This window comes from Hippocampus bargibanti, linkage group LG05, assembly GCF_051943395.1.
Source record: "Hippocampus bargibanti isolate YZ-2025 linkage group LG05, ASM5194339v1, whole genome shotgun sequence".
NCBI lineage: Eukaryota > Metazoa > Chordata > Actinopteri > Syngnathiformes > Syngnathidae > Hippocampus > Hippocampus bargibanti.
In genome coordinates, this window is record NC_142738.1 from 21,875,346 (window position 1) to 21,903,069 (window position 27,724).

At 40.0% G+C, this 27,724-nt stretch overlaps 1 protein-coding gene across 4 annotated transcripts in view; it reads right to left on the reverse strand.

Annotated features, from left to right (window-relative positions):
• The window catches only part of brsk2a (BR serine/threonine kinase 2a), a 213,273-nt gene that overhangs the window by 44,507 nt on the left and 141,042 nt on the right, over nucleotides 1–27,724 (reverse strand). For all 4 annotated transcript variants that reach the window (XM_088997306.1, XM_088997308.1, XM_088997307.1 and 1 more), the window contains exons 3-6: nucleotides 18,669–18,754; nucleotides 15,575–15,715; nucleotides 5,054–5,170; nucleotides 566–599 (exon numbers count right to left, since the gene is read on the reverse strand). In XM_088997306.1, coding sequence (XP_088853432.1) covers nucleotides 566–599; nucleotides 5,054–5,170; nucleotides 15,575–15,715; nucleotides 18,669–18,754 — 378 coding nt within the window. The remainder of the gene's footprint in view (nucleotides 1–565; nucleotides 600–5,053; nucleotides 5,171–15,574; nucleotides 15,716–18,668; nucleotides 18,755–27,724) is intronic.

The window sequence follows — 27,724 nt, forward strand, 5'->3', positions numbered from 1 at the left end:
CCCAAAAAAAAAGGGAGCTAATGGCCAGCTCAGTTTCTTATATGGCGCTTGGCTGCCCTCTTTTGGCGGCTTTTGTTTAATGCAGTTCGGCGCAGGATCGGATATATCGATAGTCCCGGTTATATCGATATTTTTTCGGACTCCCTTGAATATCGATATAACGAGACTTTACTGTATATATATATATATATATATATATATATAGTTATATTAGTTAATTAGTTTTGAAATAATTTATGTGTGTGTGTGTGTGTGTGTGTGTGTGTGTGTGTGTATGTGTGTGTGTGTGTGTGTGTGTGTGTGTGTGTGTGTGTGTGTGTGTGTGTGTGTGTGTGTGTGTGTGTGTGCGTGCGTGTGTGTGCGTGCGTGCGTGCGTGCGAGCGAGCGAGCGAGTGAGTGAGTGAGTGAGTGAGTGAGTGAGTGAGTGAGTGAGTGAGTGTGCGTGCGTGTGTGTGTGTGTGCATCCGCATTTGAAAAGGGATATGTATGTTCTTGTATCCACTGTCATTAGTTAGAAGCCGGAAATGTGTTAATAGATCCACAGTACGGAAGCTTGTTGACTCACCCTGATAACTTCTGGACACGCGTAATGCGGAGAGCTGTTGGGAAGGCAGAAACACAAGAAGAAATTAGCAAATGAATGCAAAGTCAAAGGGAGAAGAACGCTTGAAGGAACGTAATTCTTTTCTGAACACATGATCTTCCTCCGCCACATCGGCAATGTCTTAAGTGAACTCAGATCAGATATGCTTCAGGAAGTTCAGATCATTCGAAGTACTCCGTCCATTGTAAGTTCTCCGTCTCTCTCCAAATTTTGACAGTATTCTGGAAGTACTGGCGAGAACGGCAACTGCGTGATTGGCACATCAATATTCTGGATATATTTTAAAGAGCTACCTTGCAAGGTTTGCTCCATGGATTCAGGCCCAGCCACTTGAAATATTAAAATTTGATCGAGCACATCATACACACATGATATAGAAGACACTCAGATATTTATTTATGCATGTTCTGTATGCATAGACCGAAGGAGATTACAAGAGCTGCTTTACAAATAATACTGTTAAGTTCTGTCATACCAAAACATACAAGGAGGTTTGTGTGCATGCGTGTGTAAGCGTGCATATGTGTGAATGTGTACAAAAATTTCCTCAGGTTTCACTTTCTTCCATATCATTTAGTAGCAATTAGAGGAGTAGGGCGTATTAACATTGCTCCCATTTTTGATTGTGTTTGTGTTTTTACTCATTTATGGCAGTCCTCACATTACCCCCACCTCTGCTTATCAAAATTCCAGCCCAACACTACCATCATCATGTCAACGGGGATGTTTACACATGAGCCCATATAAATTCAGCCTTTTTGATGGCAAGTGCGTCAGTACATTCTGCCGATGAGTGTGTGTATAACACGCCTGAGGTTTGTGACAGTGATAAGAGTCATTTCCCTCCAGAGACAGAATGTATTGGTATGCATTTAAAAAAGTTTGACCTACTCTCTTCCAATTCACATCATTTTATATTATAACTTATATATATATATATATATATATATATATATATATATATATATATATATATATATATATATATATATATATATATATATATATATATATATATATATATATATGTAGAGACAGGCTGACTTTTATATATATATATTTTTATATATATTTTATATATATATATATATATATATATATATAAAAAATCATCTCTCATCTCATTTTCCGTACCGCTTATTCCTCATTAGGGTCGCGGGGGTTGCTGGAGCCTATCTTCGGGCACGAGGCGGGGGACACCCTGAATTGGTTGCCAGCCAATCGCAGGGCACACAGAGACGTACAACAGTCACTCTCACACTCACACCCAGGGACAATTTGGAGTGGTCAATCTGCCTGCCATGCATGTCTTTGGAGTGTGGGAGGAGACCGGAGGACCCGGAGAAAACCCTCGCGGGTCCGGGGAGAACATGCAAACTCCACACAGGGAGGCCGGACCGGGACGCGAACCGGCGACCTCTGCACTGTGAAGCCGGTGTGCTAACCACTCGACTACCGGGCCGCCCATATATAAAATCAGATATATAAAATCATTTTATATTTCAGGTTTTTGACACACTCCAGCTTTTCTGTCACTACCACATTAGGTTGAAGACTTGACAATTTTTTATCTTCACAGATATGAACTTTTGCCATTTTGACACTATTACCATATTTTCCATATATAAAGCACACTGGGCTATAAGGCGCACCTTCAATGAATGACATGTTTCAAAACGTTTTCCATATACAAATCACACCACATTAAAATGTGCTGGGGTTAGGTTTTCTATATCCCAGATGGACCGCGCACTACTTCTACGTTGGGGGGAATTGGTGGATGCTGACAGTAGATGAAGACCTGTTGTGGCTCAATATTACTTCACATATCAGGTACACCGGCGTATAGGACGCAGGGCCATCTTTTGAAGAAATAAAGGCTTTTGGGTGTGCTTTATACACCGGAAAATACAGTACTTAATTAATCCGGTTATCCTAATGAATTTCGGGTGCATGCTGAGGTGGAGCCAATCCCAGGTGTCTTCCAATCACATAGACTAACAACGATTTGCGCTGATAACCACAGAGTGACAATTTTGAATATTCAATAAACCTGCACTGCATTTTGGAATGTCGGAAGAAACAGGATTGCCAGGAGAAGTTAGGTAAGAGTAATGATTGCCATTTATAGTGTCAAATCCAAATTAAAAACAGTGGTCTATCATTTTGGGTAGATTAAAAATGAATTAAATATAAACAGAAATAATGGGATGTTTTCCTGATCAAAGCAATATGAAATGTGGAAAACCATTTGCATGTAATTCTAATCTGCTTTCAAAGGCATTTACAGTAAATATTTGAAGTAGGAGTTTAAAACAGCACATTATTTATCGAACATGTAACCTTTAATGCCGAAAAACCAACAGCAAGCTCTGACAAACTCACATCTGGGCTTGTGCATACCAATGCATGAATATACTGCATGTATACCCTTGTCAACACTTTCGCTCGTCTAATATTTCTGCATTAATGTATGTCTTAGAGACTCCCCAAATCTACATGGAATGAGTATTATCTCCAGCCATCGCTATTACCAGGGGCAAAAGTAAGACATGTGTGATAAGCTGCTGAATGGCCCCACAGAAACAGATACATGAGTTTAATATCAACACGTCATGTCCACACTGAGAAATGAAACAGTCAGGGAATGATGGGCATTTAATAAGAAGGTTTATAATGTGGGAAACGTCTGCAGACAGACTGGTTTTGAACCGCATGGCGTTCATGATTTTTCTGAAATGTCGTTATTTACACTAGATGTAATAAGACACACACCTTCTAATATCAGAATCAGAAAACCTTTATTCGTCCCACAATGGGGAAATTTGCATATGTTTATCTTTCATCTCATCGGTCTACAAAAGTCTAGAAAAGCATTCTTTTTTTCCTCACAAAAGTAAGATGTTTACAGTCAGTAGTGTTTTACATTATGCTCATTATCTGGCATTTACTTGTAGTTTCTTTAGATTTTATGCCAACTTAATTTTGCCAGACAGGTTTTAGTTATATGTTTTCATGAATCAACTGGTCTGCAAGTAATCAAATTTCGGTTGGGTGTGGTCGGTAAGAATGAACTCGGCTTTCCCCCAAAAAATTGATACATGAGCCAATGAATACATCACTTAATAAAAAAGGCAAATTACATTTTCACCCAGGGCCAAGTAAATGTTAATACGACTTTGAGAAGGACGCAAATACGTTTTTTTACAGGACATAAGCAGAGGCCAGAGATGAATAAACAAAACATTGTCCGTACCCAGAGCATGTTTTTATGTTGCATATGTTTGAGCGTGTCTGGTTTCAGTTGGTGGGATAATCTGAGCAATATTGGGGCTGAGGTTGGGACAGATGCCACAGGGCTTGAATGCCTGGTTTCACGTGATGTAAGCACTGAGGGAATACTCTTCCTCATCAGTCAATTATGGTTTACATGTACCGCAAACATATTATTCACTGTATACTGTGGTGTCAAACATGCTTAAAGTCTTCCAATTTTGAATGAATTCAATGCTTTCCCGCACTAATATTGACTATCATATGCATGTGAAACCTCAGTCACCTATCAACATGCAATGTTATCAAATATCTGAAGTGTTTTTTTCCTCGGCTTTTCAGGTCTTTCTTGCCATGTATGTTACAACAAAAAGACCAGTGTCATCAAGAGGCATTAAAAGAACTGAAAAAAAGAGGAAAAAATAAACGCACAACACGACCTGTCACTCTAGTTAATTTATTGACAATTTATTGACACCATAGTTTTATCTGACTGGAAAAAATGGTCATCCACCTGTTTTGTTTCTTTCAATACAATTATCAATATTCACTTGTGCTGCTTCACTTTCCCTGCTCTCTCTCTTAGCTAAAATGAAAGAGTTTAAGAATCAGAATCAGAAACCCTTTATTCGTCCCACAATGGGGAAATTTGCAGAGAAGAGAGCTTGTACCGGCATTATATTTCACGATATATCCATCTGTGTTTATGTTCTTGAGATTTCAGTGCAGCTCATTTATGGAAGATACTTGAAAGTGAGTCAGGTGTTCTGGTTTGAATTTTGGAGGACTGAGCCTGCACGCTTGCCACTACACTTTGGAGTTCATTAAAATTTGTGTGGAGTCGTCCCACTTTGAAAGTGCCTTTTCCATTTCTGCGCAGTCATTGTGGTATTGATGGGCCCCAGCATGGTCGTGAGTAGCACATCATTAAATCCCAAACTGATGTGGGAAGACATTACTGTTTGGCTATGGCCCTGGCCCTGCTTGCATCACTGCCATACGCTGTAAGATCAACCCTCAGTCCTTCCTCAAGAGCTCAACTAGCCACAAAATAACAGATTTGAGAACACAGCAAAATGCACAAGAAATGAGTACCTCCCAACATCTATTTGCACCTTTGAAACCCTCTTATGATTATTTGGAAGCAGGCTTGAGAATATTTTCTAAAGTACTCACCCGCAACTGGTTTCCAAAAGACTGTCTCCAACCTGAAGAGAGGCCATGCCAAAATCTGCTATCCTGATGTTATTCTTTTCATCTAGCAACAGGTTCTCGGGCTTCAGATCCCTGTGGCTGAAGAAAGACAGACAGAAGCATGCCGAAGTTAATGAGACATTAAAACAATTCACAGGTGTTGTACAAAGTGAGTCAAGGCGACGGGACAAAGGAGGTTTAACAAACACCAGAGGGTCACGTCTCTTCTTGCAACTCAGCACCCTCACCCTTTAGCATGTGGACCCCTGCTTGCTGCATCACCTGCTCCTTTCATTTAATTCATGTACAAACCAGAGGCTCCCACCTCCACACTGGAGTATGACACGGTGTGACAACCCCCTACTGTGCCCTTTTCTTCTTCCATTTCCCTTCCCACTCCTCCATGAATCCCATTCCTTTCATCTCACAGACAGCCATCAGCAAACTGGCCCAGTAAAGCCCACCAAGCGGAGCCTGCCACAGAGGTGAAGTTCATTAGCTGCCATTTATTATCACTAGACACAGCAAGGGGGTCCTATTACCTTCATTTAGACAGACCACCGTGGGGAAGAAAGAAGACCAGGAAAAAAATGATTGTCCTGCTTGTGTTATTTCATTGCTGTGTTTTGGGAGACAGCTATTTAAAGAGTCAAGCTATTACATAAATAGATATGAATTGTAAAATGTCCTGATTAGCACAGGCAAAAACTCCAAACGAGGTTTAACAGTCACATACAAATGAAAGATATAATTATTAAGAATTAAATGTTGAGTATTGAGCGGGCCTCTGAGTAGCATAGGGCCAGTCCTACAGTTGTTGACCAACAGAACATAACAGAAGCTAATACATACAACTTAAAAGTGTCACGTGGAGGACAACAAAAAGCAGGGATGAGGGACTTTGGCAAGCTGTATTAACAAATTACTGAGAAAAGTAAATCTTGAACAAAGTCCTAAAATAGATAAAAAATCCAAAGAATCAAACAAAAACCATGTCTGAAGCAAAAAAAAACTAATAGAAACATCAACCGAACCCAATGACAGTAACAAACATGACAGAACAAACAATGACCCGACACCGAGTGGTGGTGCTGGGAGTCCTTCTAAAACAGACAACTCATGTCGCAATGATCAACATGTGTCCAGCTGCAGGTGGAGCCCTTAAGTGCCACTTGTTTTAATTCATTGCCTCGCGCCAAAATTATGCATGAAAAATAATTTTGGCTTGTGAAAGAAAATATGATTTCAATATTTTTCCAGTTAGAGGTGTGCAATGTGTACAACGACACTATATTTGCATGGTGTTTACATTTGAATGGAAAAGAAGGGTGGTATGTATTGTTTGTTAGTAGTTGTTCAGAAACAACATTCACAAATATATAGCTCAGTCTTGATTTACATTTTTTAACTATACAGTGGGACCTTGGCTTACGAACTTAATTGGTTCCCAGACAGAGTGTGTAAAGCGATAAGTGTGTATCCCAAAAAATAATTTCCCGTAGGAAACCATTAAAATGAGAATAATCCGTTCCCAGGTCCCCATAAAACATAATTTTCTACTTTCCAATTTTCTTTCTTTTTCATTTATACCTTATTTCATGTATAATAAATGTGCTATAGTATTATGATTAAAGAAATAAACTGTACTATACAATAAAGTCATTTTATTTACCTTTGTGATGGTCGTTAATGGCTTGATGGAATGGAGTGTCTGGTTTCCTCAGCATTGAACACTTGATGAGGAACATAGGCTTCTTTCACCATCTTGAGGAATGATCCCTTGTAGGTGCTTTCTCTGTGAGAATTGTATCTAGTTCTTCATCAATTGTGATCTGTTTAGCTGCGTTGATAGCTTTTTGTATCAAGTGCACAGATGACTTGTGCAGGTTATTTGTGGAGCCTGATTGATGGGATATTTTAACCTTCCAGTCTACACGAGTCTAAATTTCACTGTTTTCTATCCATTTTCTAACCTTTTTTATGTTTTTTCTTTTATTTTTCACTTTTGTTTTTTTGGTTTAAACCTCTGTCATCTCCCTTTCGTGTCCGTGTGTTTTCTCTCACTCTCTCTCTGTCTGCCTGTCTCATTAATGTTTAACCCCCCCCCCCCCCCCCCCCCCCCCCCCGCCCACTGGTTCTCGACCAGTCACGTGGCTTTAACCGAAGACGGCATTTTGGAGAACGGCCTCACTTTCGCTCTGTCTGTAACCGCATCCCCCACTGCTGCATTCTTGACCAATCACGTGGCTTTAACCGAAGACTGGGGGCAGGGAATAGAGAAATAAATGCAGTCGGCTGCCATTTTGTTGTTAGAAGAACGGGCTCGTTCGCAAACGACACATCACTCATTGTGGCAGCTCCGTGTGTATCCCGAAAAATAGTTTATATTCCAAGGTAAAATTTTCAGAAATGTAACGTTCGTAAACAGAAAAGTTCGTAAGCAAAGGTGTTCGTAAACCGAGGTCTCACTGTAGTTTTGCTTTTTGGAATGTTGCTGTGCCGATGATCATTTTGTGTTCAGGTGCCTTTTACTGAGCATTTTCTGTTGCTTGTTCTGTAGTCACAAGGGAACATAAGCCAGTGTCTTCTTGTGCCGGTCCCAAGCCCGGATAAATACAGAGGGTTGTGTCAGGAAGGGCTTATGTTCCTGAACATGGTTTTGGAGTGGCAACACACCCCAACCCTTCGCTGGTCAATGTACAGCTCCCCTCAACCCCCCACCCCCCAACCTTTACACTATTGGCAATGAGACAGAAATGTCCAGAAATTCATCAGAATGTCATCAAGTATATTTTCACCACTTGAAATAAATGATGTCGGAAGGAGAACATCTGCACACATTTGCCTTTGGATATTGCAACATCACAGCAGACATTTAACCTCATATGGCATCTGATGCTGTGCAGCATGTTTCTATCCTGAGGGATTGGCTGTCAGGTGGTTGTGCATCACACCGGCACTCTGTAGTCGCTTTCATACTGCGTTCTGTGTAAATTGGCTTGTCGTGCAATTTAGTCTCTTGTCCCTTTCAGACATAAAGGGGAAGTCAAGTAAAAATGTTCTGTATATTATTAGCTTGCGAACATCACATGACCTAATGGAGAGAAATGGGTGAACTGCAAAAGGTTGTCATCTGACCCCATTGGCTCGTGTGATGTCATTTTGCTTAAACAGCAAGATTGAAACGACAGAGAACTCCTTTGATGTGACTATACTGTATTGTATACCAATCTTTCCATTTTAAGCATTGGCTAGAATAGAAAGGAACCCATTGTTGTGTACTGTAGTATGATGATCCGCTCAAGAAAATGTTAAAAAAATGTGATCAAACTGTTTCCCATAGGCAATTTATGGCCATAATTTAAAGCCCCCCAATATGGTTACAACCTGTAACTTTTATTGCGTCAATTGGCCAGTTTTCCTAAAAGGAATATTTAAATGAGTTCGGTAAAAGATACAATTGAAGAGAGTTAAAATGTTTTTTGAAAATCAGGTGTATTTATTAGTCTAATGATAATTGATTAGTTATTTATTATAAATACAAAATTAAAATTACAAAGACAGGAAAATTAATTACGATTTAATATGTACTTTGTATTAATTGAATCAATTAACTGGTGAGGTAATTTAATTCAAGTTAATGAATAATAATTATACTAACAATAATTATATTATTACCATGTCCACCTGTCTGTTGAATCAAATCATTCAGCACTACAAGACCATTTAATACATCTTTTCTGCAAAACTATCCACTGGTTTAAATTTTGGCTAGTGTCATTTTACTTTTTTTGTTTTCTCATCTCTTAACAGTATTTATCATAAAACCTTCTTGTTTAAGAGCTTTGACAGCTTTATTGCCCAAAAGGGTTGCCTCAGTTCTTTGATGTTTGACAATACAGCAAACAGCTAATGAATTTCTAAATACTTTCTGACCATCCGCTCAAGATACAAACGAAACTAATTGCTGTCTGGAAGCCTGTAAACATCGCTTCAATGACCGTGCAATCACTGCAAAAACATATGCAAAACCAAAGCAGCCACAAGTAGTGCACCTAAACAACTAACATGACACAAATGAAATCATTTACTGACAGGGATGCAGAATTATTGGTTGCAGGTATCTATAATGTAATCATGTGATTAAGTATCTCCCAAATGAGACATTAAAGTGTCACAACAGCACCTCTCTCCTGTAATGTCACCTATTCAGCAAGCCTTGTACAAATATTTTGTTTTAGTTTCATGTAAAAGACGGTTTATTCTGTTGCTTACCAAAAATATGCAAATTGATAGATCACTCTAAAAGACTAATAATGTGAAAACCTATTAAACACAGAAACACAAAACAAAATATGATGGAAAGAAACTTAAAACAGCATGGGAAAAAATAAATCAATATTATTCAATATTAAATCAATATTATTCATGTTTTATGGCGGTTATTATAATTTATAAAAATGTTGTTCCTCATCCAAAAGCAAGTTGTATTAGTGTATTTGACTCATTCTGCAATAATAGTTCTTTTTTCAAATAAAATAAAGTTGTAGTTGTGTTCTTAGCTGCATGAATCATCACGAAAGCAGGGATGCTTGAAGCTAACACTAAAAGCTGAAACCATGCTGCTACCATTACCATACTCAAGACTCAAGTGGTGCTTTTAACATCATTATCACTTCACTTTGCTGCTGTGAAATGTAAATTTCTCCACTGTGAGACTAATAAAGGCATATCCAATCCAATCCAATCCAATCATTATGACTTGAAATGCACAATTTCAGCCTACAGGACATCTTTCTTTCATCATCCTGAATTTATCTTTAATTTCCTTCTCAAAGAGTTTAGGTTTCTTTTGACCCAATTAGAAACATTCTTTTCAAAAACGCTGCAGGCTTCACTTCAATCAGTGGCTGAGGACCAGCCTGAAATTTCAATTGTTGCAATATACAAGAACATTTGTCGCATCATCGATCGTTGTCACGGTTTGCAAGGTAGTGATGGCGGTTGTGGATACCAATAAGCAGGCAGGAGGGAGCAGGAGGTTGTGTTTGACAAATTGTATTCAAATAAAGTCAGCAGGAATAAAGTCGAGAACATCAAAATCATCTGAACAGAAACAAAACAAAGTATCAAAAGAAAACCAAGATTAAAAGTCCGCCGAGGTGAAACAAACACATGCACAGCATACAATGCATACAAAGTATACAATGACTCGACAATGAATGGTCGTGCCGGTAGTCCTTTTGACTGCCACTGATTGTAACGACCAGCACCTGCGAGGCTGCAGGCAGGGCTGGCAGCCCTACCCGTTGGTCGCCAATCCAAACGTGGCAGGCTGCCACTGATCGGGACGACCAGCACCTGTGCAGGTGCAGGCGGGGCCGACAGCGCCACCCGTTGGTCACCAAACAGATCATGACAATCGTAAGATATCAAGAGCATTAAATGTAGTCACAAATGGATTGAAATATGAATGCACACACAAATAATAGCAGTCAATCTCCACGGATACACTTGCAGAAAGAAGGGATACTGGCTGGTTTCAGAGATAGACGTTATAGGATAATAAACAAAAATTGGGACCAAAAACACATACAACATCCATAATATATTTTAAAAATGACTTTTCCAATTACACACTTAAATGATGATGGCCCCTCTTGTGCGCATGGTATCAAAAAGAATAGAATACATATAATTTAGTAGTTGCCAGATGGATAAATCATGACACTAATTACCATGAGAGGGGTAATTAAGATTTAAACTCTGTGTCATATATGGCATTTAACAGTACCCGATGTTGGAATAGACTCAATGATCAAGCCCACAATAGACATTGATGTCTTGATTTCAGGGTATTTAGCAGAGTGTTGTTCTAAATATTCTTCTTTTCTTTTCGGCTTTTCCCTTCAGAGGTCGCCACAGCGAATCAGTGTATTCCATCTAACGCGGTTTTGTGCATCCTCTTCTTCTCAGAATGTTGTTATAAATGCAGACTAATTTTAAGGTGAAATTATGAATACATGTGCAAAATGTGTGTGTAAGAGAAGGGAAGGATGGATTTGACTATCTGTTTGTCTTTTTTATAATGTGTCTAAATCTGTTCTGAGTGCTATACAGGATGATGGAAACCCAGATGCTTGTGGATGATTTAAATGAAACAGGTGAAACACATATTAGTCACGCCAAGTCAATCCTACCTCTCTTGGATGTGATCGGGGACTTGAATTTTGGGGAACAGCCATTCTCCCCCATTTAATACCATGCAATACAATACAATACAATACAATACAATACAATACAATACAATACAATACAATACAATACAATACATATTGATTGATATAGCGCCTTAACAACAGCTGAAGCTGAAACTAAGCACACATATACAGTCATTTATTATTGAACTCATACATATAGTACATAATTATGAAAATAGCATAGTGACAAAGGTCTGATCAGGTTGTGGCCAGGGTGGAGTCTTCTGTTATTACCTGCACTTTTTCTCGAATTAGTTTGGTGTTCAGAGACCTGAAACTGCGTCACAAGGCCAAGGAAAACTCTACATGACCAAGATGCGACAGTGTGGGAGGACAAAGTGACATTGAAAATGTGTGCTGTTGAATCTCTTGACCTCAGAGTGACTGTCAGATGTTCTTTACCGCAGTGACAGATACAAAAAAAATCAATAAAATGAGTCTTTCTGCTCAGATTGGAACGCAACACAATCACCGTGTTCTGGGGTTGTCATATGAAGTTGATGCAGACAGAGTAACTGTGGGAGCCAGTTTGTCCAAAAAGGCTTTTGCTCAGGAAGAAAAAAAATAGCAAATACCTTGTATACACACAAACACACAGTGGTACCTCAGTTTATATACATTATGGCCATCAGCAATTTCTATTAATTTTCACGAACAGCATGTTAAAGTCATGGGCATTATGTACCCAACTTGTGGACAATTATTGTTTGCCACATTATTGCCAAACTACGTCGCCGACTATGTTTTTGTATACGAGAATCCATGGACAACTTTTGAAGGCATGCCAGATCACTGCTGCTTCAGGAGAAAACAGAAATCTAGTTTTACGCCTACACACAACAATATAAATAATGTACATGTCATACATACAGTACCCATTTCAAAAAATATTTTAAATAAATGAAATAGCCAGATGTGCACTGCCTTTTAGTAACTCTTAATACGTGTAACATTGTCAAGTACTTTTTTACAAACTGACTTAATTCAAAAACAATTTATTTGATGCGAATTGCGTTGTCAATCCATTTTGTGGCAAGAAATATTTAAAAAAATATCTTGTGGGCGGCCAAACGAAGCAGGAGGGCAAAGCAGGTGTGCAGCTGTAGGCTCGGCAACATGTGTTAAGCCCCATGACCACCCACCCTTTGCATGGTGAGTCAGACAGAAATTGCAGCAGTTGTAATGGTCTTCATGCGTCTCCTGTGCAGTCTAGAAGAAGAAGTGGAAGAAATCATTGCGGAAATGCTTTTTTTATTGAGGGGTTGCTGGGATCTCATTAGCCGAGCAAGGTGAGGAGGACTCCTTGCGCCGTCCTGCATGTGTGTTTGCCACTAATTGCGGATTGAAGGTGGAATGAGGGAGAATCCGTCTCACGATGACTTACAAGACATTTTTTCCAAGCGTGTTAGCGGGCGGATTTGAGCAGCTAATGAAAAAAAAGACGACGACTAATAAATCTGCTTGTGAATCTCACCACAAAAGCTCTGTGATAATCTACATGTATGCATGGACTAGATGTCAGGTACTTCACCCTAATTGGATTAATCCATACTAGACCCATTAATTAGTCATGTCTGCCTTTTTTTGCCCGAAGCAAGACAGCTCAGTTGTACAAAAGCCTTAAATCTTAATTCAATTCTTTAATATTTAGGATTTGAAACTAAATCTACCCTACCTGCAAGATAACACAAGAAACATCCGATCGAAAGCCTTTTGCAGAGGCTTTTGCTCTACAGAACTGCTGCGGCCTCAATGTAATTATTAAATCGCAGCAGCCAAAACGTAATTGCTTTCACAAAAAATAAAGTGTGCGAAGCATATTAAACAGGTCACCTCCACGGAATCAAATATAAATTCATCCCGAGTCACTTGAAAAACAATGCAACTACAGTGTTTCCTTTGAACTGCCCTAGGAGCATATAAAAAACACACAAATCTATCTCATGGTCATTAAGCGCACAGCATTTGCTTCCCTTGTCGGTGCGGCTCTTCTTCTCTCGCCAGGAGGCACAATGATGGAAGAATGCACGTGACACGGCACAGTACGCTCACATCGACATTATCCATGCATATAGTACATGCATCCCGGCCCATCCCAATAAAACATACTATCATGATTAATGATAATCTTGTTTATGTTGTGTAATTTTGTGCTAAGTTTGAGTACAAACAATTAACTAATTCAATGCCATTTACAAATTAATTCAGGAATTGAAAATGTGACGTAGTGCGCCATTTCGGAATTTGTTCGGGTTTTGTTTTTTTTTCTTGTTTGGGTGCCGATAAAGCACTGGCCATGGCCTCTGGCAATGTTTTTTGCCTTCCATGAGGGGGGCGCTTTGTTCCAGCTTCAGCTGTCTTCTTCGGCTTAACACTCGCCTGTGGTGGGGTCTTTTTCGGTCCCATAATAGCAAAAGTACTCCACTCGATAACAAACCACGTCTGCACTCAAAGGCCGCGTGGAAAACTAGTCCTCAAAGCGTGATACAAACCACGATGTATGTAATGCATTGTATTTTGGACAGCCACCCTCATTTCAAACTCATATAACTCTAGACACATATTTTAGGAATTAACTCTTTATTTTTAATGAAAGAAGAGAGTCCGAGGTTTCTAACGCTGCATTGAATGTTTATGTCAGTGGTCGGGAACCTATGGCTGTTGAGCCATATATAGCTCTTTTGATGATTGCATATGCCTCGCCGATAAAACTAAATACATATTCTTGTTTATTTGCTGTTCATTTCCTGTTGTGGCTGCAGTTGGCGGAAAGCGCAAATTTGATTGGATGACACTGACCTAGGTTGGCGGAAAGCGCAATTTTGATTGGATGATACTGGCCGTCATTTTGAAACACGTAAACACCCCTTTAAATGAGCCTGACGAGTACACTTCAGCACCAGAGGATTCGCCTTTGATGAGAGAAAAGGTTCTGATTCTAATTTGCAATGAAACAAAAACAAACAAAAACGATGAAACAGTCGAATGTCAGTGACATTTTAACAAGCCCCATGTTAACGTTAGCATCAATATAGCAAGTGTGAAAGCTTATGAGCCGTGTGCAGGCGAGCTAGCAGTAACTTCGCCGATGGACACGGCAAGTTGAATTTCACTCCGATCGTTTGGCTGGATTTTTACCAACCACGAGGAACGGAAAACCATTCATGTTAACGGTGAGTACTATCACAAAGTTATTTTAAATAACACATTCTGACATTTTGTTGAAAAATGGCCGTGCGTGCATGTTTGGATGTGCGTGTTTGTATGTGTGTGTGTGTGTGTGTGTATGTGTGTGTGTGTGTGTGTGTGTGTGTGTGTGTGTGTGTGTGTGTGTGTGTGTACGTGTGCGCGCGTGTGTGTGTGCGTGTATGTATGTGCGCGCACATGTGTGTGTGTGGCTCTCACTGAAAAACATTTCTAAATATTTTACTTTTATCGCTCTCTTAGTCAAAAAGGTTCCCGACCCCTAGTTTATGTAGTCCTAAAACTCAATATTCTGTGTGTCCTAGAAATCAAGTGACAGTGATAAAAACCCTGGCAATGGAGTGGACACATTTTTGCACATCTCTGGCAGTGAATGAGTTAAGCACATTTTTTTCAATTGTCATAACTACCTCAGAAAACATTTCAAAATTACTCTGGCTCTGTTAAAAAATAACCGTGCACAAATATCAGCACAACACATACAACCACATACTGCGTGAATACATTACTGCGCATACTTTCATATCTGGATATAGCGAGATGACAGATTTTTATACTACTGGGCCATTGCAAAAAGACATGTGAGAGTGTTCAAAGGGTGGCGCAACATCAGCAGGCTATAAACACCATCGACGAACTATGCTGGGTGACAGAGATTGCACAGAGAGGTAATGCTTTAGTTTGCAGGTTGTTTATTAACTTGTGATCTTTGACTCCCATCAGACGAGCTGATTTGAAGTTTGAGTAAATGATGACCCCTTTTTACAGCAAATAAAACAAATCCGGCAATAGTCAGTCTGATTCAACATTCTGAAATCTACATTCAACAACCATCCAAAATATGCCATGCAAGAGTAACAAATAATTACAACTCACTTGCTCCTGGCCCAAAACAAACACACATCACACACACACACACACACACACACACACACACACACACACACACACACACACACACACACACACACACGCACACGCACACACACACACACGCACACACGCAAGCACACGTACACACTCATTCGCAGAAACTTACCATATGGAATGACTGTGGCAAAAATCCAAAGCAGACATGATCTGTCTGAAGAACTTTCTGGCCTCTTTAGGCGTTAGTCTGCCTTTCTTCACTAAATAATCAAAGAGTTCTCCACCGGACACATGTTCTAGTACCAGGTACCTAAAAAGAGTGACAAGCAGTGGGAATAAGTGCAAGTACAAATACGCAGGGGAAAAAAAAACTTTCACTGTTTGTTTTAATATATACTTAAATGTAAAGTGTTCTGACAAATTGGCTTCCTGTGGGAGGTATCAGAAGAATGACACAGCAGCATTAGACGTCAAGGACCTTATAATATGACAGCCTAGTTCAGTTAATCACATGAACGAGACTTAAGGGGAATCCTACGCTAGGTTATTGTTAACAGCAGAGCTTAGCGGAATATGAATTATTTTTTTTTAAACGAAGAAGCACACAGTGTTTTTGGTTGGGTCATATTCTCAGCCACTCCTCAGGTAGAGCATGTGAGGTTGGTTGCAGTCTGTCATCATGACTGCGCAGCCACGCTCCCGTGCTCCAAGGGGACATGAGGAGATGAATCTCTGCTGAGGCCCGCATGAAATAGACCATGGGCCAACAGCCAGTTGTGCCCCGTCCTGCTCTCAACTGGCCTCCTCTCATTAATTCTTTGCTCAACCCCCTTTTATCTTCACTCCCTCACAAACGGCCTGGCAGCAGGTGAAATACATGCCCACAGCTGATTCCCCATAAACTGTATGGAAAAAAAAGTAATGGGACAACCAGAGGAAGTTAAATAAATGAATAAATAAATAAATAAACATGGTCTGGAAAAGAAAATATGGTGTTAGTCTCCCTTCCAGCAACAATAGCTTCCGCTTTTCTGGGGAAGACTAAGAGATGCTGAGAGTGTCTGGGGAATCGTCCACGAATTGTTTGTAACTTTAAATTAAACATAAACTGCTCAAGAAGGGCATTAATATGCACCAAACGTTATACAGTATGAATGGGAGAATGGTTTCTGAAGTAAAACTACCGCAGATTTTTTCATTCTTGCCAAGTATGACTTAAACAGTTCTATTTTTCTACTTGTATGACGATTAAGAATGCTACGTGATTTCAAAATGATAAAAGTAATATTAATAACATTCTCAAAACAGTGTGACTCTGAAACACATTATTTTTGCAAAAGAACATTTGAAATATATCAACAGTATCAAGTGTTGATCTTCTAGCTTTCGACTGTATCATTTCAATTAATGTGTATCATTGCTCACAAGTGTTTTAATTGGCATCTGTATGATATGACTACATACAAAATAGCCAGTATAATCCATCCATCCATTTCCCGTACCGCTTATTCCTTATTAGGGTCGCGAGGGGTGCTGGAGCCTATCCCAGCTGTCTTCGGGCACGAGGCGGGGGACACCCTGAATTGGTTGCCAGCCTATCACAGGGCACACAAAGACTAACAACAGTCACTCTCACACACACACCTAGGGACAATGTGGAGTGTTCAATCTGCCTGTCATGCATGTTTTCGGAATGGGGGAGGAAACCGGAGGACCCGGAGAGAACCCACGCGGACCCGGGGAGAACATGCAAACTCCACGTGTGCATGTGCTAACCACTCGACTAGACTACCGGGCTGCCAGCCAGTATAATGTTTTTGTTAAATAAAATGGATATACATTTTGTTAAATAGCTCAGCATGTCAAAATGTACGCACAACCAATGTGATCATGAGGAAAATGACACTTAAATTTGTTGTGCTGGGACCTTTGTGAGTGTAAAAAAGAAAGGTACTGTAGTGTCTTTTGCATTTTTAGCACTGACCGCTCAGATTAAAATGGTTATTTTTCATCCAGTGTATTGTAAATCCTTGTTACACATCTGCCTTATGTTGTCTGGGGCCGAGCACTGTTAAGGCCATTATTTGTTTTAAAGTTATCGCGTGGATCAACATCATGAAGCCAATGAAGCATTCCTTCATAGACTATTGATGCCACAGCGTATCAATTCAACTTCCATTTACTTCTCGCCTCTCAGCACGCAGGAAACCACTTGCTGTGGATTTATGCCAACAGCCTCATAAATCCTCCGCTGTTGGACAGCTGGCAGTGTTACATTGTTTATCTTTTACTTGATAGCTTTGACTAAAGACGCCTTATGTGCAAACTGACAGTGTTCATATGATCACTTGAGTCGGTGGGTCATGCTACTAGTAACCAACTGTCGATGATAATTGGTTTAAAATGTGACTCGAAATTTACACTGCAAATCTAAATATTCCATTTATACTGCTCCTTTTAAAATCTGAATTTGTGTCGTGCAGCGCGCCTCATCCCATTTGATCTTTAGAACTCAAGATGAGGGCGAATTGATTTTAGTTGACAAAATGTCCTCCATGGATCAAGAGGCTGCTGCAAATGACCGATGGGCTTGTCATTCACCAGAGGAAGAGTGAGCAAATAGCTTCATGAATGTGTCTGCATGCGTGTCAATGTGTAATACAGCCACCACTCTCCGTGGTTAATGTATCCGACTGCAAATGGTTCTGCGGTTGATGAGTGTGTCACGTTGTTTACATTAAAGATACTTACTCTCCATATTACTATTTCCCCAAGCATGAGCAACTAAATTAAATGTCCCTTGCCAATACTAATGGTGTGTTGGCCCTTCCAAGGCTGACATTGTTGTCCTCAAATCATACGAAGCTAATTAAAAGCACTGCGATGGGCGAAAGAAAATGTGGGGAAATACACTTTCCATTTATCAAGAAATATATGCATACAATATTACAACATTGCTTGGTGCAAAGTTCTTAAGATTGTGTCTTTTGAGTTGTGTCATATTCGGAATTTTAATTTTGTTGTTTTGACTTCAAGATGGTGCCAGGGAGGTGGCTGCCTTTACAGCAGCTACTATATTTAGTTTTTCTACTTACTATGTTTCCTTTTCTCTTCATTTCATAACTTTGCTGCTGTGAAATCAAAATTTCTCCAATGTGAGACAAATAAAGGTTATATCATCATCATCATCATCATCATCATCAACGTCGTCATCATCGTCGTCATCATCATTTGTATCTTGTCCATCCAAAGTTAATACTTACAAGTACTTTTTATTTTCATAGACGTCGTGTAGCTTTAAAACATGCGGGTGTTCTATGAGCTTCAGAATGGCTATTTCCCGCTCCACCTGGATGGTACAAAATGGAAATAGGAGTAAAGGGGCAGGTGAGAGAAGAGGGAGGGAGAATAAAATAAATGTGATTAGTGTTCAGTGTATTAACTATATCAAATATAAGAACAGTACTCGCACAGAATGGCTTGGATAATGTTCCTTTCATCTTGCTTGCGTGGCCACAGGTTACGAGGCAGAATTTATGGATATTTTTTCCTTCATACAGCATAGCCAATGAAAGAAAAAAAATGGAAGTCAAGTCCACAAGGCTGCTGCAAAGATAAACTAAGTGGTGACAGACAACATTGATGAATTCATATGTAAAATTCAGTACATTATGATATTATGTCATTGCAATTCACTGCGTCTCAAAACATGCCTAATGTGTATCTTGATTTCTGAAAATGCTGCTACGCAGAGGCATGGCAAGCACGCTTTATTTCATTCATCGCAGATTTAGTGTGCGTGCTGGAGCCTACTCCTGTCAGGGTACTCCCAGAACTGGTTGCCAGCCAATTGCACGGCAGCTTTAATTCTTATGAGCACTGTATGCACTTCATGCGTAGGATAACTCGATAAAAGTAAAATAGGTAAAAACATCCCTCCATTTTCTGCTGTATCCTAACAAGGGTTGTTGTCCATCCTAGCTATAAGCTATATAGTAAGTGCACAAAACCAGCACGGTGTCCACCGCTAGACGACTGCTGACTCTAAATGTTTCTTTCTTCACTTGAAGAAATGCTGAGATGTTTCAACCGTGTTTCGGGAGACCATTGAGCACTGACTTTCTCTAAAATCAAGAGGATCACTTTGGAATTGTATCTCGAGAAGCTCGAGTCAGCATGAACAGATACCAATGAAAATCAAATTTTAATTAAAGCCCCTAAACTGGCTCACTCGGTTTACAGCCAATAGCTCTCCTGATGCGTTTTTCCTTCCTCCATCACTTTTGTGTGGATTTGACAAATGAATGAGATAGGAAGACTCCTCTGCCATCTGCCATGACTCGACCGGGTCAGTGTCACTTTCTTTTAGTGTCATGTAACGCGAGTTGTTGATAAGAGCCTGCATGTCAAGTTTGCCCTGATGAGATGCTCTCTTGTTGAAAGGAAAGCACCGTTTACTTCAAACTGGTCATACAGCTTCTCTGCAAAGGGAGAAACTGTTTGGTTAATCAGGGCTAATCTTTACTAAAGAGCATTATGAGCAGCAGTTCACCATGACACTCTCACCTGGTGCTGCGCTTTCTGGATAAGAACGTGCTGACAGCACCTCTGTCACTGGCAGCCGGGATCCCCGCAGAGAGAATAATGCTACACAGGATTCAAGGCGAGATGAGCCGTCGAAATGCTACAAAGCCGGCTGCAGGCTTGTTAAGCTACCTCGAGCTACCTACTCGACATTAATTGAAATACAAAGCATGAGGCTCAAGTTAATGTGGAGACTTAACTGTAAAACTGCATGATTATTGTAAGATTAAGCTGTTCATTAACTCACAGAAGTGAGTTGTTTAGGGCACCACTTGGGCTTTCTGGCTTATTGGAGAAATGGCCTGCAAAACACCCTCAGACTCACCGCAAATCAATTTAAGTGTTCTGTCAGTACAAAGACATTGATGCAGGTATTCAAGCAGTTGGATCCAAGGACCTTCTTAATTGTATCTTCTTAATTGTACTGTTGCACTCCTTGAGACTCAATGATTATCTTAACGAATAATCAAACAGCTTTTTGACAGGAAGGATAGGTAGCATGCCCATACAGGGAATTCAGATCTTATAAATGTGATAGCCACAAGGTTTTTTGGGGGGCAGCAAGATTATCATTTGACATGTTAAGTGCGTAGTTATTGTTCTTGCCTGGGCAACATTTAGTGAACACGTCAGAATATGAGTTTATCATGATAGGCTAGCAGCACTTTGATTCACAGGGAATGTATTAGCTTCATATTCTGCCACATTAAAAGGAACTATTGGATCCAGCACACAGGAGGATTCCGGCATCAACAACACCACAGCAATGGATCATGTTGTTGTGAACAGGAAAGACAAACCCTCTGAATGAATGGGAATAATTGTACAATTGATGTTCAAATTAGGCAGGCCACTCTACTCAACTTTGCATAAAAAGTGCTGTAGATGCATAAAAAGTGCTGAGAAGAACAACTATCATAAATACGACAATCAGGCAATAAAACACCACATGTCATTTTCCTGTTCACTTTTTGCGACGTCAAAAGTTACCAGATAGTCTTTTCAAATCATCCAGCGCGCAATGAACCAGGTCAGCACCTATTCTTCCACTGTGCTGACTTATATTTGTCTACTGCAGCTATCTTTGGGCAGTAGGTGTGGGACACCCTGAACCGGTTGCAACCCAATCGCGGGGCACACAGCGATGAACAGCCATTTACAATCACGCTCACACCTAGGGACGATTTACAGTATTCAATCAGCCTGCCATGCATGTTTTTAGCATGTGGGCAGAAACCAGAGGACCAAAAGAAAACTCACGCAGACCCGGGGAGACCATGCAAGCCCCACAAAGGAAGGTTGGAGATGGAATTGAACCTGGTCCCCATGCACTGTGAGGTCGACATGCTAACCACCGGACCATCACACCGCCCTAAAATTCTTGAGGGTTTGCCCACAGACATGGCCCAGGCTCAAACTTGGGTTCAGCAGTCAGGAATCGCTGTCGGAAACCACTGGGCTATTGTTCGAGCATGCATGTGATTAATCAAGTGAAAAAGACTAGGATTACGGTGCCTTCTTGACATTTGGACAAAACAGTAAAATAAGACGCTGCATGTACTGGTGGTCATAAATGTCGCTCTGCTCAAAAAAGACGAAAGCCAGCTTGGCATTGTTCCATCAGTCTCATATTGAATATTTTCAATCTGCCTGACTCAGAATGACTGATCAAACAAATAATAATTATAAAGCATCATTATTGTGATGTCCAGAGTTCTGTGAGAAGAAGGGATCACAGACAGGCACCCAGTACCAAAGATGCAAAGGCATTTGATATGTGAGTTGTCACAGGAACCAGCGGTTGGCCCGAAACTTCAGAAGGGAAAATACTGGATCACAAATTCTGTCATCTCACACGCTCTGCTTGTTGCATCTTGTACCCTTTGGTCCACTCGTCTCTCTCATTCACCAAGAGGGAAAGCATACATTTCTGTCATAACTACCCCCTAGCCCTCCATGGCAGGCAATTGAAAGGTCCCTTGATGCTGAAAAATTGGGACCAAAGAATACCAGGCAGTCATGTGTATCAGACATTAAAGACACTTGGGTAGCTACACTTGCATAGGAGTTCCAGCAATAAAAAAAACAAAAAAAAAAAAACAAAACAATGGATGGTTTGGGAGAGGGCTTAAGCAAACTAAATCCACAACAAAGTCCAGAAAATTGCAATAACTCAAAATAAGTAGCAAGCTAAACCCATGACATTCGCACAATGATCTGACACCAATTGGTCAGTGTGACAGTCATGATGACCAACAGTCGAGGAGAAGCCCTCCAATGCCATCCGTTGGTCAGAAACAGAATAGACAATGACAATCGTGGTAAAACTCATGTTGAAAATCATTCAATGATTCTGGCAGAGGTCAAATTATGGAAATTAGATTTTTTTTTATTGTTTGTATGCACATTGGTGGATCACTGGCCAGGTATGCATCGAGTGTGACCTTAATGAACCAAGTAAATACGTTTTTTGTCAGAGTGGATGTCATTGGATGTCAGTCAGTGAGCAAAAGAGGGAGGAAAAGAAATCCTAGTGAACACCAGAAGGCTGGGTTGCCAAGCTAATGTTTTCTGATGGGTGTGTGTGTGCATGTGTGTGTGTGTGTGTGTGTGTGTGTGTGTGTGTGTGTGTGTGTGTGTGTGTGTGTGTGTGTGTGTGTGTGTGTGTCTGCGTGCGTGTGTGTGTGTGTGTGTGTGTGTGTGTGTGTGTGTGTGTGTGTGTGTGTGTGTGTGTGTGTGTGTGTGTGTGTGTGTGTGTGTGTGTGTGTCGTATTTGATTATATCAATGCTGCACTGCAACTTTAATGTTTTGGCCACGGGTGACATTGGTTTAAAATAATTAAACTGTCTTGTTCTCTTTTACACATTGCTATAAGTAAACCGGGTGGTGTGTTTAGATGATATCATGGTGCTCCAGAAACTTTTCTTGGCTTAGCTTGTTTTACTGAGAATAACCCAATGTTTCAGCTTCCATTCCAAATCAAGCACAGCAGTAACATGTAAAAGCAACGGGAATCTTGACTAATCATCACTATCGCATCAATGGCAACGAAAAGTGCAGCAGGTGTTTCGGATAATGACTGTATCAGTAATCTTTTGTGACAAGGAGGTAAATTCCTCACACAGGCTGGTTTGATCAATGCCAGAGACATATAAATCAATATTGACAGCGTCTTTGCGAGTCCTTATCCTTCATCCATCTAAAGCCCATTAGAATGTTCTCATTATCTCTCTCCATTCATGACTGAGCTCCTCCAACCGTAAACATGATATCTCGGTTATTTTATTATTTTTTTTCTGTTAGTTTTTCTGGTGTTTCTCCTCAGGTCTGCTAAAAGATGAATTGGGGCTGCTATATATATATATTGTGGACAGGCTACATTGTTTCAAACGAACAGACGTACTCGTGAAGAACCTTGTTCATAACAAGAGTCTAAAGCAGGGGTCTGGAACCTTTTCGACTAAGAGAGCCATAAAATTAAAATATATAGAAATGTTTTCGGTGAGAGCCACACACACGCGAGCGCGCACACGCGCGCGCGCACACACACACACACACACACACACACACACACACACACACACACACACACACACACACACACACACACCCGCGCGCACGCAAACACGCCCGGCCACTTTTCAACAAAATGTCAGAATGTATTACAGTAAAGTCTCGTTATATCGATATTCAAGGGAGTTCAAAAAATATCGATATAACCGGGACTATCGATATATCCGACCCTGTTTGCATGTAATTTTCTCCGTGCGTGCATAGAAACAGTATCGATATAACCGGGACTATCGATATATCCGATATCGATATAACGAGACTTTACTGTATTTAAAATAACTTTGTGATAGTACTCACCGTTAACATGGATGGTTTTCCGTTCCTCGTGTTTGGTAAAATTCCAGGAAAACGATCGGAATGAAATTCAATTTGCCGGGCCAGAGGCGAAGTTACTGCTAGCCAGCCTGCACACGGCTCATAAGCTTCCACACTTGCTATCTGCAATCTACTTCTCGCAGAAGTATGTCGATGCTAACGTTAACATGGGGCTTGTTGAAATGTCACTGACATTCGACTGTTTCATCGATGGTATTGTTTCATTGCAAATTAGAATCGCTATCCTCCGATGCATTCAAGCTGGAGCGTACTCGTCTTTTTTTTTACTGTTGGGCTGATTTAAAGGGGCGTTTACCTGTTTCAACTGACGGCCAGTATCATCCAATCAAACATGCGCTTTCCACCAACCTAGGTCAGTGTCATCCAATTAAAATTGCGCTTTCCGCCAGTTGCAGCCCCAACGGGAAATGAACGGCAAAAAAAAGCGAGAATATGTATTTAGTTTTATCGGCGAGCCATATGCAATCATCAAAAGAGCGATATATGGCTCGCGAGCCATAGGTTCCCGACCCCTGGTCTAAAGGGAGTGGCCTGCCAGATTCCTGCCAGTGTTAAAGGTTGTGATAATGAATCCTTTGGAAGTCTCGCATTGTTTCTCAGGTTGGTGTGAAACAACAGGACACGGTTTATATGAGCAGTTTCTTAAAGACAAGCAGGCTGCGTAAGGCTTTACTCAGGTGCCACCCATTGAAAAAAAAAGGTCTGGTTCTCACTCTCTTGATCCTTGTTCTTTGCTAATAAATTAAACAGCACTGATAAGGTGACTTTCAATTGATACAGATGGGAAATAAAATCTGAAAGAAAACTGTTATGCTAATTAGATGGAAAAGATACCACTTATTTAAATCCACAATACATTACATTTATATCTGTGAGGTTTTAAACAAGTGGTGAAATGTTATACAGCAGTCCGTAGAGAGACGAATTTGTTATTATCATTATTATTGTTGTTGTTATAGATTAAATAAAAATGTAAACTAAGTTATGAAAGTGACTACACCTGCAAAACCTCAGTTCCTTCAGTCAAACACTCCAAAACCAGTGTGTTCTCTTTTGACAAAAACAACACGTTGAGTCATTCATTGAAAGCAACAATAGGTGTTTTTAAAGGTGATCATTATATATGAAATAATCAAAGTGATCAAATTATTTCTGGACAAAATATGTACTTGTTATAGTTGAAATTTGTTGAATTAGTAAATTATCGGTAAATTATCGGTACCATAATTATATAATTATGGTAGGGAACCACTGACAACTTGTGTGGATACGTTGCCCAAGTTTCAGCACTATCCAAAGGAGGGAGAAGAGAACCTAAACCAAGAAAGTGAACAGTGAATAATTCTTATTTGCTTTACCTATTCAAGCAGACAGGGGTGATGACCTGACAGTGACTCCCCCAGCACACTAATTATCTCTGAACATTAATACAGAGCATGGTCACTGCCATCTGAGTCTGCTCAATACTGGTTATGCACTGGACTCAATAACGACAGCTAAGCAGTGTAAGACTGGTCAACTGAGATGACCCGATTACTCCGAAACGTAAAGTCAAGAAATGTCACTAGGGATACCATTAAGCTTCGGCATACAAACAATCCCATCCCAGATGAACCATTAGAAAAGAAGCAAAATTGAATCATTGTCTTGAATCATTATCTGGACAACAACATCTATACGTGAGTCCTCACTTCCACGAAGACAATCAAATAACTCAGGACACAAATATGAGAATAATCCATTTAATAATCCATTCCCAGGTCCCCATAAAACATAATTTTCTACTTTCTTATTTTCTAAGCCTTAAAACTCCCCAAAATATACCTTATTTTATGTATAATAAATGTGCTACGGTATTATAATTAAAGAAAGACACTGATGTGTGCGCTACTTTTCATCACAGCAATATTTCAATACTATCAATTTATTATTAGGGTCATTCGTGATGTACTCCCCCCAAGGCTTTTTGTCCGCAGGTTATTTTCCATCCCCACAGCCCTGAATGTCTGATTTGACCTGTGAAGGACATGAGTACTAAATTCGAGGGTATTCGAGGGAGAGTTGAGTGTGTTTGTGCATGTTTGTCTCGTGACTACACAGAATTCATGTAATGATCCTGAAGCTGTCATGTCCTGCATGAGTGCTTGTTTCAGTGATGCTCAGGTTGTGTATTGGAATGGTCGTACCCAAAGATTGCTGTTAACAAAATGGCACATTCCACGTGACTTCATTGCAAATAAGTTAGTTTATTGCAATGCTCAATGGTGGTTCTCTTTCACGCACACACTCGTATAATCATACACTTAAATATTTTGCAGCCACACATGATGCAGCTCCATTTCTTCAATGTCTGGAACAAGAGAAACAACCCCAAGATGAAACATTCTACTTTTTTTCAACAACACTTGGAAGACTAAACCATACCAATGAAGGAGGGTATTGGTTTACAGATCAATTATATTTACAACGTAGCTACCATCCATCCAGCCATCAATTTTCCAGACCGCTTAATCCTCATTAGGGTCGCGGGGTGCTGGAGGCTATCCCAGCTGTCTTTGGGCATGAGTTGGGGGACACCCTGAATTGGTTGCCAGCCAATCGGAGGGCACACAAACAACCAGTCACTCTCACACTCACACCTAAGGACAATTTGGAGTGTTCAATCTGTCTGCCATGCATGCTTTTTTTGGAATGTGGGAAGAAACCGGAGGACCCGGAGAAAACCCACGCAATGTAGCTACCGTGCATTTATAAAGACATGACACATTTTCCCTGAAATATACCATGCCAGTTTCACACTGAGTAGAACTCAAATGAAGTCTGCCATTACAAGAGCTCTGGTGAATGTGGCATTTACAAAACTATATTTTTTTCAATGTAATTTGATATATTCTGGACTTAATATTGACATTTTAATACTTTTTTTTAATTTTTTTTTTAACAAGATAACGGCTTAAAGATTTCCTCCATCAGAGGCAGAAAGCTGTGATTTAATTCATTGCTTTGGGATATTTTAAAGAGGTTACAAAATACCGTGATACCTTGGCTTACGAACTTAATTGGTTCCCAGACAGAGTGTGTAAGGCAAAAAGTGTGTATCCAAAAATTAATTTCCCATAGGAAACCATTAAAATGAGAATAATCCATTCCCAGGTCCCCATAAAACATAATTTTCTACTTTCTTATTTTCTAAGCCTTAAAACTCAAAAAAATAAAATATACCTTATTTTATGTATAATCAGAATCAGAATCAGAATCAGAATCATCTTTATTGCCAAGTATGTAGGACACACTGCACTAGTATCGTTGTCAAAAAAAACTGCTAAGTGGCACTATACAGTTCCATTTTGGCTACTGTTGAAAGAGTTCAAAGAGTTAATGGCTTGGGGGAAGAAGATGTTTAAATGTCTGCTGGATAATAAATGTGCTATGGTATTATAATTAAAGAAATAAACTGTGCTGTATAATAAAGTCATTTTATTTATCTTTGTAATGATTGTTGATGGTTTGATGGAATGGAGTGGCCGGTTTCATCAGCATTAAACACTTGATGAGGAACGTAAGCTTCTTCTTTTACCATTTTGAGGAATGATCCCTTGTAGGTGCTTTTTCTGCGATCATTTTATCTAGGTCCTTATCAATTGTGTTCTGTTTACCTGGGGTGATAGCTTTTTGCATCAAGTGTACAGATGGCTTGTGCGGCTTGTAGCTTTTTGCATCAAGTGTACAGATGGCTTGTGCGGCTTGTTTGTGGAGCCTGATTGATGGAGTATTTTAACCTTGCAGTCTACACTCTGCCTTTGAACTGCCAAAGTTGAAACTCTC